Consider the following 12,638-nt stretch of genomic DNA (forward strand, 5'->3'; position numbering starts at 1 on the left):
AGTTTCAGCCTATTCAAATGATTCTGCAAGTACTGCATATCAGCAGCATTCATGATTACCCTACCTATCTTTGCATCATCAGCAAATAGCAGTATGTTGCTTGCCAGATCCTTTCCAATATCATTAGTGTATAGATTGAATAACAGTGGACCAAGCATTGATCCTCGTGGTACACCACTTGTTATTATTATTTTTTTAAAAAAATCTTTGTACTGGTTATGGGCAGTACTACCCTTGCATCATGTCCAGACATCTCTTCCAGACTTGATATAGGCCTAAGCCTTTACAAGCGTTTTATCCTATGCCTGTTCTAGTTATCATTGTAGTCATTATCTGGTGGCAATGCCATGTCACTAGTGTGCCCTGTAAGGCCCTCAAGGAAAGAACTTTTATATCCTTCTGTGTAAGCTCAAGCTGTTTTAAGTCCTTATAGCTATATGCGTTCCATATGCCATGTAAAGAGATGGTGGCGCTGGTAAACCTCAGAGTTGTCCCATGCTGCTCCTCTATCTTACTAACTAGATCTTGGTTATTCTTATTATTATGGTTTACCTTATTATTATGGCTAGTGGGCACCCTGTTCCCACCACCTGTGCATCAACTACCCAAATGTTACCATCCCTTTTAATCACTAAGTCTGGCTTACGCAAACCCACGGAGGTCCTATAATGTGGTTCCACTGTGGTCACCCGATCTTTGTTCTTAAAGTGGTTGTTCAGAATAGAGACCACCTTTGTATGTGGATCCCATCTGTGGAAGCAACAGTGGGCTATACAATGTCTCACTGTAGTGGCAGCCATCCCTACAGTTTGAGTCATCACTATCCCATCGAGCTGTGTGGGCTCAAGTGGGCAGGGCATTGATCCTTGTCCTGATAAGGTCAATATACTCTAACCCAGGGAGGTGTCTGGTGCCATCCCTTTTTTGATATCTGTAAATCAGTCATCCTCTTATCCATGCAAATATTCTATAACCCAAACCCATATTTTCCAATTTATGCAAGTCTGCCATGCTGTATTCTGTCAAAAGCTTTAGCAAAATCCAAAAGTATCATGGTGTATCCATTCCCCTTGTCTAGTTCAATGGTAACATTGTTATAGAATGTGAACAAGTTGCTAAAACATAATCTTCCCTTACTAAACTTATGCTGCTCATTGCAAAGTAGAGATTCACTGCCAACGATTTCAGAATGCGAGCCCTAACCAATCCCCCCCCCCCACGATACTAATTGGTCAATAGTTAAATACATCGGTCTTTGCACCACCCTTGTGCAATGGAATTACCATACACTCCTTCCATGTTCTGAGACTCGTATTAAACATCCTGGTCAAAGGAATGGCCAATTCACCGAACACTCTTTTAGCACATGTGCTGATATCCCATCAGTTGCTATTGCTGAATTCTTATTCCAAATGTGTACAGCTCTAATTCCTCATACACTTGAGTTTCTTCATCCAGTGAAGAGGTAGCAGTGAGCTCAATGTTGTGTACAGCAGTTTGATAGCTTTTAACAAAATAAGCACTCATTAGTTGAACAACCTCTTCTGCGTCTGTAACCATCATGCCATCTGCATTTAGAAGAGTTATTCTTTCATGTTCATTCTTTCGTTTACTTGCAGCATATTGAGCAGAGCCAGTTTCTTTTCAAACTCAGACTTTGCTTTCCATACAACAGTTGTATGAAATATCAAGTGCATGAAGGAATGATTTTTGAGCACAATTCCTTCATGCACTTGATATTCCATCCACTTATTTCAGTATAACATATTACAAGCACTTGCGATTAATATACTAAATTAGGAATGTAAAAGTTGTAATTGTTAAAATATGTCTTTTTGGTTTAGTTTGAATGTGTACTATTAAAAAAAAAACTAAAAACATCTTAGTTTTACTAGAATAAAATGCATATTAAGAAAATTATAGCTCAATATTGTTTTATGAAAATGATGGAGGGGGGTACAATTTTTTTTTTCTTTTTAACGAAAACGGAGCTCACTTCAAAAAGTTTGAAAACCAGTGGATTAATCTTATATAGCTTTGAGAGAGATCCCAATTATATCATTTTTAGTATTCAGAAGGCTTTGGATCCAAAGTAGTTTCATATTTATTAAGAAGGCCTTTGGATCTAATAATTTTATATTTATTAATTTGGAAGTTTATGGCATGTATGCCTTTTTAGTCTTACATAATATATCTTTTAATTTGGCCTTGAGTTAATCATTTCTGGAATTTAAAAGAATTAAGTTCAAAGTCTTAGCACCTATTTGATGTGAACTTTCCTTATTACCCAGCATCTAAACAAAGATTATTAACATTAAGTTGATGCATTGGATAGACTTCCAATAAGTGTTGTCCAACAGTTGGATGGACAACAATTAACCACAGTAAACCCACATGAAAGGCAGATTCTAGTTGGAAAATTGTGATGCCTTAACTCATTGACCTAAATTAAATAGGAATGATAAGAAAAGAATATATTCCCAATTGGAATAAAACTATTTATCAATTCTGTGATAAATTTAAGGTAAATGCTGATTGTTTGATAGCTACTGAGCTCAGACAAATGCTAGGATAAATGCCAAAGTAAAATGGACACAACAATGACAGCCTTTGATATCACCCATTCTAGCAAGGAAAGCTTGCTTGTTATGCTTTAGTACATGTATCATAGACCATTTTCTGGCCAGGAAATAGTTAACCATGTTTTTGTTCTCACTGTCTTCAACAGACAAATGAAAGGAAGTGAAATCTTGTATAATAAAATCTCTCTTTATTAATTTTTCTGCATTTCGTAAGAACCGGACTGTTCTGATTTCCAGACAGTCATTTTTCTTAAAATAAAATGTTTGCATGAAAATGGAAATTATTTATGTATACATATATTACTATGTAAAGAAAAGTGTGCACTGGTCATAATCATACTGAATAAAAGAAAATTCTTTTATTCGGTAATGATTGTTAAATTAAAAAAAAAAGTGAAATAGAAATAAACATGACAGTAACTATTTGCACAAGGTAATTTACTTGCTTTGTGCTTCATCAGCATACATATTCATGCCATGCCTAGATGAATCATCTGACTGCATTATTAGTTCAGTGGATACCATTTACTAATGGTATCCACTGAACAGTATGTGAATGTGTACAAGTGTTGGTTATTTATATTTGCAAAGAAATCTTTCTTTCACCTTATGATAAATGAGAAGGAAAGCAAGTACAAATTTGCATGTCTACAGATTATAGTATCATGTGTAATTCACTCCACCCCAAGCAACTTATTGAATACATGCACATATATAATACTATATAATTGAAAATTTATTAGTAATTCTTCTTCACAGTTAGTTTGCATTCTAGGGAATGCTTTTCTTTTCGCACCTATTATTCTCTCGTGGCTCACTTATTTATACCTTTTTAGTAATTTAAATATATCAACCAATTATTAGCTTACCTGCTTAATTAGCAGTTTTTAATATATCTTGAAACAAACACATTCTCCTCCTCCTCCCTCCCACCCACAGATTTAATTTCATTCAACGCACTTGCCATGATTTTTGTCATATAGGCCACAACACAAACAGGAAGAATGAGAAAATATTGTCTTGTTACAAGGTCAGAGAATTTTATCCCAACCCAACATGAACATGCTAAAATCTGTAGCTGATTTCCTTGATTTAACTGCTGCATAAGGACTCCTACTTAGATTTCTCAAGATGCCTTATTCTAGTCTCATCCACTTAATAAACAATATGTTGAGTAACAAATGTTTCAAGATTTTTTTTTTTTTTTTTTAGAATTAAAAAAAAAAACCGATAAGTTGAATGATCTTCCACTGAGTTTTGTCCTTAAACTCCTGTTCTTCAACTTAGATACATGTGACTTCCTGGAAACTCAAAGTCAATGCTGATGATAGCTTTAGCTACACAACAACCTATCTTTTGTCTACAGAAGATGTATTCGCAACCCTAAGAAAGCCGATCTCTTCATGAGAGAATTGCGACTTCCTGCATCTAGAAAAAAATGTTTCTTCTTTTCATTTTAATTTTAACAACAGCAAACCATTTACAAGTTAAAACAAGACTCAGAAATTGGCTACCAAGATACTTCAGAACTTACTGAGACATTCTTTAGGGGACTGATACTCTTTTATTATGAACAATCACTGGTGTGGTTAAATGTTACTTACTCGACTAAATGAGATGCTCAGCTAAAAGCTATTTCACCTGTAAGGTCCACCAACTTGAATAGTAAATACTGTTTAAGTGAATAAAATTAAATTTGTTTGTACTGATTCCTAGGCCTGCGACTGAATCATTTCAAGAGTTAAAAAAAAGCCTTTTTCCAAAGTGAGATTGAATTTAATAGGTGGATTCTTTAAGGAACTGCAATTTTTCACTCACAAACAGACAATAGTTCAGTAATGTGCACTGTTTTTAATGTGAAATCTTGCTCATGAAAGATTATGCTGGAAACTGTTCTAGCAATCAAATGGGATTAGCCACTTCCAGTAAGCAGCGATGGTCTTGCACGTGTTACAAAAATTATCTTTCACTTAAGGACTTTCTATTGAAGAGACACTATCTGCCTCAGCCAGCTGATAAATTTAAACTGCTTTGATGTTTATTCAGTTCTACCCTGTCATACATACTGAACAGAATAAACATAGTCATCTAACCACAGCTTACTTGATGATATGCTGTGTTGTTTTTAATACCATTATATATTAAAAACCTGTTCTTTGATTGATTTAAAGAATATAATACTTCACTTCCCCCCCCCCCCCCCCCACTATAATTTCATCACTCTGTAAAGAATGCATAAAAATATTAGCATTAGTTTATTTATTCTTAGATACTCCAAAGAAAAATTTTTTACTTTCAGGAATGCTGACTATCACAGATTTCATCAATATTTTGAGGACATATTACAAATCACCAGAGGTAACTAGCTGTTGATGTTTGTTTTAACTTTTGGAATGTTACTTGCAGACTGTTACAAAAAATAAACTTTGTTCTTCCATTCTTGCGTGATTAATAAATGGCTTCAATGTACACAATCCAATTACATACAAATGCACTTATCTGCAAGGGATGGTCTGGTCTCTTCTATCTTAAAAATACGACCTTGTTTGGGGTTTCATTTATCATTAATTCAGAATAGACTTATTGAATTTACATCTTACAACAATGTGACATCTCTGTAAGAGTTAACTTTGAGTTATCTGTATAAAAAAAAAAAAAAAAAAAAAAAAAAAATGGAACTGTATAAAAGAGACGTAAAATAATCTGTTTTCTTTACCTTTTAGTTTATAAGTTTATTTTTCTGCATACTTAAACTTATTCTTTCCCCCCTTTTTTTGCTGTTAGGTAGACCTCGTGTAACAAGTCTATTCGTAACGAGTGCGGCACTTAATTGATCTTTTTATGTTTGAAAGTCAGGGTGAGAAGATGACAAAAGTTAATACCTCTACACAATATCTTTATATACAAGTTGTGGCTCGTTACTATATTCTATTCCTGCAGGCTCGTTAATATTTTTGGGATAGTGCATTGGCTAAGGAATGCAAACCAGGTAGTTACAAAACAAAAACACATTTATTATCAAACTAAAAGATGTGATACAGAGTACATAAAAGTTAATTAAAGATTAACTTAATCAAAAGCACTTTAACACACAAATTTATTTGCTATCTGAGCAACAGGAACTATAGTGCTTTCACTATCAGAAAAACCCATTTTGTCTTGATATAAAAGTGTCTTCTATGGCTTATAAGTATTCCAGGAGGGATTACATTCAACTTTCTTTCAATATATTCAAATCTTAAATGACACTATTTCAAACACTATCACAATCAACCTGTGAATTAGACATACTTAACAATACATAATTTTCTGTTATTTCACATTCACTTTGCTCACTAGTTAACAAGTAACCTCTCTCAATCCTTTAAGATTTCGAGTTACATACACATAACATACTACAACAAATTAATAGCTTATTTGCTAACAATCTCGAGAGGAAAGTCTGACATACATTCCGTTATACGCATTGGAACTGGAACGTCTTTCGTCCGGCCGATCCTTGAGAACTTTTCTTCGTCGGACGCGTGGGATTCTTTCATAGCTACCGGGAGCCTAGAGCGAGCTGGCAGCAGTGAACATCGGGCGACGATGGCAGGGAAACGAACCTCCTGGATTGTAGAAAGGAGCTCTCGCAGACCTCATAGGTGAAGAGCCAAAGACCAAAAAGCCCAGAACCATGTGCTGCATTGCCTTTTATTCCGTTTTCAGTTCTTTGTTCATAATAGGAGTATTCCGGGATTAGCCAGAAGCAATGAATGAATTGACGTCATCGCTGGCCACTTAACCTTTATGATTTATGGTGGCATTTGGCGCTAATCTGCCTTAACTCTTATTAAGCTTTTAACAAGTCTAAAGTGCAGGTGCATTCTAACGGCAAATTATTCTTTTACATTTTTATATCTTACAAAGTACATTTTTTCTTAAGAAATTCGGACGAAAACAATTGTAAAATCCTTAGCAAAAATTCCCTAAAAAAAATAATTTCTCGCAAGATTTAAAGTTGGACTGTATTTAAATGAATTTGGTGACAATTTCCTGGAGAGAGAGAGAGACTGTTGCTGGAAGGAAATGTGCACAGAGGATCAGAAGAAGTTATCAGTGATGAGAAGAACAGGAGAGGTTGAATTAGTTGTGATTGGAGAGGAGAGCAGTGTGAGCGAAGATGTGTGAGAACAGGAATGCAAGCTAAACAGGGAGGGGAGGGTGGAGTTGAGGTAGTCAGGTGACAGTGTAATGAGAGTGGATTCTTCATCATTAAATGAATGCATGTATGGAGATGGTAAGCATGGGAATAGGATAGCATGGGTTGAATAAGAATAGGAATGAGTATGGGGAGATATATAGGGTATAGAATTATAAAGGTGAGCAGGTGTGGAGAAGTCGCAGATGAGGAGTAGCATGGATAGGACTAGTTAGAGAGGGGGAATTTCTACTTTTATTACAAATACCAGGAGAATCAGAAATAAGGGTGATGAAATTGTTGAATTGGTTGACTTTATTTGCTTAAAAATGGTTGACATTTTGAAATAAGTGAAACATAGTTGGATACGAATGATCCTAACAGGAATAAAAATAGAATGATATCTTTTTGAGCACCTGTGTAGCTCAGTGGAAGTGACATGTGCCATCCATGGAGCTAGATTGCCCATAGAAAGAGTGTCATAAGTTAAATTCTAGTCGCTGATTAGAGGAACTTTTACTTTTTTAGCCTTTTTTTTTTTTTGACCAGGTCCCAAGTTAGAAAATCTCTGGCACATGCTAACGTACTTTTTCTCCTAGAAAAATGGGATTTTTGTTCCTTAAACTTGAGAAAATTGTCCATAGAACCAAAACTATTATCATAGTGATTAGGGACCATGAAATGGTGGCACTTGTCAGCTGCTTTTCTTCACCGGATGCCATATATAATTAGTTATTACCTTGGGCCAGGTATCTTTGATTGGCTACTAGTGAAGACTGAACTGCTCCTGATTTGATTTGATCTTTTTTGTGAGGGTAGGAGGGGCAAGGAAGGGGAGTTCTGCTACTAAGAGGGAATTATGTCTACATAAGGTAGAGATGCAAGTGGGAAATAATGGCAGTCATTTTGGAATTTTGAAGCAGTGCAAGTAGGTTTTGAGGTTGATAGGATGAGATATTCAGTTGGATTTGGCTATAAGCCAGGAATGTGGAACATGAAGACAAATATATAGGAAAATTGGCTTAGTGAGCAAGAAAAAGGGGATATTTATGGTAACACTGATTTGAAATATGAAGAGCAGGCATCAAGGAATAAGGTAAATGAATTTCTTGTTCTTGAGGAACAACTATCTTAGGCAGTATGCAATAGATAATACATAAGATTTGAATTTTTCGATTGGATCATATTGCAAGTGAGATTTTGAATCGAGTGTCTAATCTTCCTCCATTTGGTGAGAGTGACTGTGAGGTGATTGCCTGGGTAGCCATTCATAAGAAATTCATAAGAAATTCTATGAAAAGGGTATATGTGGAACTGCAAAGCTGGTGATTATGGAAAACTTAGGAAACAGTTGGAAGCATTGGGTGGAAAGAAGGCAAATGATGCTGCTAGGGCACTGATTAAAACCTGTTTAACAACAGCAATTTCTAATACTCCCAGCTATTTATAATAAGCATAACAGTTTATTTTTTGGTCTGTAATCAGCTTTTTAACAGCAAGAATGTCTGAGTGTATTCCAAAAGTGTAAAGCTAAATAAGGTAAAACAGTTTGAAAAGATTAAGTATGCATTCTTGAAAAAGGTTTTGTGGAGCATAAGATTGTGCACAAAAAAAGAGGATATGGTGGAGGAGAAATTGGTGAGTAAACAGGAGATATATGAGGAATTAAGTAAACTCAGTGTCAATAAGGCAGTAGGTTTGACAACATATCACCAAGTTTCTTGAAGGAATGCTCCCAGAAAGTTGATGGCGTCCGTCACATACCTGTTTAACATCACACCAGTAGCAGGGCAACTTCTAAAGAAGTGGAAAGAGGGTAAAATTGCATTATATATATGTTTTTTTGATCGCTTGGTGTCGCACTGATTAGATCGTCGGCTTGTCGAGAGCTCCTGAAAAGATTAGTAGTGTTTTGTGTTAACATTAGAAATTTTACTAGAATTTTAAGTAGTATTGTTTGCTTTTTGTTTCTTGGTGTGTCTGTGCAATTTTTGAGTGTTTTCTGTTATTTTAATTATTAATTTTAAGATAAGATAGCGTACGTATGGCACCGATAAAGAAAAAAATGGCGGTCAGGTCGCCATGTTTGTTTAAGAGTTTTGATGTAAACGAATTTATGCAATGTACTGTCTGGGAGATGTATGCCTTGCGAAGAGCGGTGGGAGTCTGGTTAGAAAGTGATAGTGGAGTTAATATGTGCAGAAAGTGTGAAGAGAATGAGGATTTCAAGCGTGTTTCGTGTGGCGAGAGTGATATTGTTAACAATAGTCAGAACGTAGAAAATGGCGGTGTGCTAGAGAATTGCGTGGTAGTGCCAGATAGGTGTGAGAGCGTCATTGAAAGTGTAAATGAAGGTAGAAATACAGAACGAATGGATGATTTGATTGATAATGAAAATGGTGAGATAAATGCAAGTAGTGAAATTGCCCGTTTGAACGGTGCGATACACAGAGCTAAAAGGCAACTGGAGCGTATGGAAAAATGTGTGCTGAACGTACCGACAAATAACCGGCGAAAGTCTGTGACGGCAAATAATAGAATGTTCGTAAACGGGATTTGCTATTAAGAGGTGTAATAGTTGAGAGTTTAACGAAGTCGTACCAGCCGGGTGCGAACATAAAGGACGTCAGCGAATCTATTCGACTGCAAAAACAGAGGGTGAAAGAGATGATAATCGTGGCAGGAACAAATGATTTGAAAGAGGACAAAATGGAAATGATAGAGGATGTGAGGGAATTATTTGAGGTAGCAAAAGAGACGAGTGAAAGAGTTCGGATGGTGAGTATCTTACCGTGGTATGACAGCGAAGTGTTTAGAAGGAGGGCCATAATTGCCAATGACTTTATGCGTGGGTTATGCATGGAGAGTGGTGTGGAATTTGTGGATGTGTGGAATGAGTTCGATGGGCGAAAGGACTTATATAAGATGGATGGGTTACATTTGAATGGAGTTGGTGTATGGGGACTTGAAAAAGTGTTGATGAACGATGTGGAAGTGGATGTACAGACTCAGGGAAACTAGATTTATTAAGAGGGTGGGGGGGTAGATATGCAGACTTTATGGAGGCAGTTGAGTGTATGAATAAGTATATTATGCCTGAGCGAGTACGAAGGACAACAAATCAGAATGGGATACTTAGTATAAGGCATCAAAGTAGGGATAGGACAAATGGGCTTCTGCAATTCATGTACACTAATGCTAGGAGTATTAGGAACAAAAAGGAAGAGTTTTTGGCCATGGTTGGCACTTCCAGGCCACAGGTTGTTGGTATTAGTGAAACATGGCTGACAGAAGATAACGCTAGTGGGATTGAATGTGTCGGGTATAGCATGTTCATGAGTGACAGGGTGAATAAAAAGGGGGGAGGAGTGTTATTGATAATAGCTGATGAGCTGCAGCCAAGGAGTATAGAAGTTGAACTGCAGGATAAAGAAAAGAGCACATTTGAGGCTGTTTGGTGTGAGATAGAATCTAGCAGAACAAAATATACAATTGGGTGCTGCTATAGACCAGGTGATGGAATAGATGATGGGGATAGTATGCATAGGCAAATAGAAGAAATGAGTGGAAGGAGGGTAATTATTATGGGTGATTTCAATTATGGTAACATTGACTGGAAAGAGGAGAGGGCACATGGGAGGAAGGAATTGGATTTTATGCGGTTATTAAGGGACAACTATCTACAGCAACATGTAGTGGAAAATACCAGGGGAGGGGGCAGAGAGTGCTGGACCTTGTAATTGCAACTGAGAATGTGGCTGTAACGAACATAACCATGTTGCCACCAATTGGTGAGAGTGACCATAAGGTCATGACTTGGGAGGTGGCTAAAGGAGTGGAATTTACAATTAAGACAGGGTACATGTGGAATTACCGGGCTGGTAAGTATGACAAGCTCAGTGCCATGGCATGTAAAACTGCAAGGGCTGGATGTTGATAGTGCATGGGAGGTAGTTAAGAACTGTTTGCAGGAGGCAATGGTTGACTGTATACCAAGAGTCCAAATAATAAATCAAGTAGCAGTTAAATGGATGAATAACACTATTAAGCTTGAGCTGCAAAAAAAGAAACAATTGTGGAGGGAATTTAAGGAGAAAGGTGACCATCAGGCGCAGGAACAGTATAAAGCTCAGGCCAGGATGGTAACAAGGGTGGTAAGAAAAGCAAAAGCAGATTACGAAAGAAAATTGGCCATGCAGGCTAAAGAGAATCCCAAACAGTTTTTTCAATATGTTGCAAGTAAAAGGAAAAATACTCATGGTAGAATGATCTTAAAAAAATGCTGAGGGTAGGGAGGTAACCAAATCAGTCGATATTATGGAATTACTGAGCGAGCACTTTGCAAGAGTATATCATCCAGGTGGTGACTTTGCAGGAATGGAAGAACCAACAGCTTATACTGGAATTGTGATTAATGAAGTAGAGGTAACTAGTCTATTACAGAACCTCAATGTCAATACATCTGTGGGATTGGATGGTATACCAGCTCGTGTCGTACGTGAAGCGGCTAAAGAATTGTCAGCGCCCTTGACCATTCTGTTTAATTTGAGCCTCGGGTCTGGGTCAGTCCCAAGGGGGTGGAAAGAGGGGAAAATAGTTCCGCTGCACAAAGGTGGTTCCAAGGCTGCTGTTGAAAATTACCAGCCAATCAGCATAACAGGAATCATTATCAAGGTCTTAGAGAAAATAGTCAAGAGGAAAATACAAGATTGGATAGAAGAAAATGGGATACTGTATCGGGGACAGCATGGTTTTGTGAAGGGTAGGTCATGCCTCAGTAACTTGCTCACGTATTATAACACAGTGAAGGCTGAACTGGATAAGGGTAATGGGTTTACAGTGATTCTACTGGACCTTGCTAAGGCCTTTGGCAGGATACCACATGGAATTCTAATCAGTAAATTGCAGCATATGGGGATGGACATAGGGTTGGTGAGATGGATAGGAGGGTGGTTGACGGAGAGATATCAGAGAGTGGTTTACTCAGGAGTAGAGTCCACAAGACGGCCTGTGACTAGTGGTGTGCCACAAGGATCTGTTCTTGGACCACTGCTGTTTAATTTGTTCATTAATGATATAGGAAAGGATCTGAGAGGAACAGTTCATTTGTTTGCGGATGATGCGAAGTTGGGTAGGGCAATAGTGAATGCAGATGACGTCACAATTTTGCAGGATGATTTGGATAGATTGGAGGTCTGCGCTAAGGAGAATGGATGTCAATTTAATGTGGCAAAATGTAAGGTTATGCATTTTGGGGTGAAAAGATTGGCGGCAGTTTACTGCATTGGTGGAACTGCGCTCCAGGAAATTGAAGCACGAGATTTAGGAGTGTTGGTGGATAAGGAATTGAAATTTAGGGGACAGATTGCAGAAGTGGCCAAATCAGCTCATCAAATCACTTGGTTGCTGAAGAATACGTTGACAAGCAGGTTATTATTCCTCTGTATCGAGCCTTGATAAGACCCCATCTCGACTACTGTGCCCAGATTTGGTCACCTAGGTTTCTTCTTGATGGAGAGGAGGTTGAGAGGATCCAGAGGTGAGTGACCAAGATGATAGCAGGTCTGTGGAATGAACCGTATGAGAACAGGTTGAGGATTTGTGGGTTGCAAAAATTGGTTGATAGGCAGAGGAGGGGAGATATGATTGAGACATTCAAATTACTGAAGGGTTTCTACAAAATTAATTCAGAAGATATTTTTGAGAACAGGGCTGGTTGTGGGAGGACTAGGGGACATCCATGGAAACTGGGCAAAAGTGTGGTTAGTAAAAGTGTTAGAGCTGGGTTCTTTACTTTTAGAGTAGTGAATGAGTGGAATGTGCTCCCTGAGTCTGTGGTGGATGCTGTGACAGTGATTGAGTTTAAGGCAAGGTAT

At 37.5% G+C, this 12,638-nt stretch overlaps 1 protein-coding gene across 1 annotated transcript in view; it reads left to right on the forward strand.

The window, feature by feature from the left end:
* LOC150105438 (uncharacterized) overlaps nt 1–12,638 on the forward strand; it is a 458,416-nt gene that overhangs the window by 361,556 nt on the left and 84,222 nt on the right. The window contains exon 10 of the mRNA XM_090393963.1: nt 4,882–4,940. Within this exon, the coding sequence (XP_090250089.1) occupies nt 4,882–4,940 (59 nt within the window). The remainder of the gene's footprint in view (nt 1–4,881; nt 4,941–12,638) is intronic.

This window comes from Typopeltis vanoorti, chromosome 6 (assembly GCF_054136105.1).
Source record: "Typopeltis vanoorti isolate ZY-2024b chromosome 6, IOZ_Tvanoo_1.0, whole genome shotgun sequence".
NCBI classification, from domain to species: domain Eukaryota; kingdom Metazoa; phylum Arthropoda; class Arachnida; order Uropygi; family Thelyphonidae; genus Typopeltis; species Typopeltis vanoorti.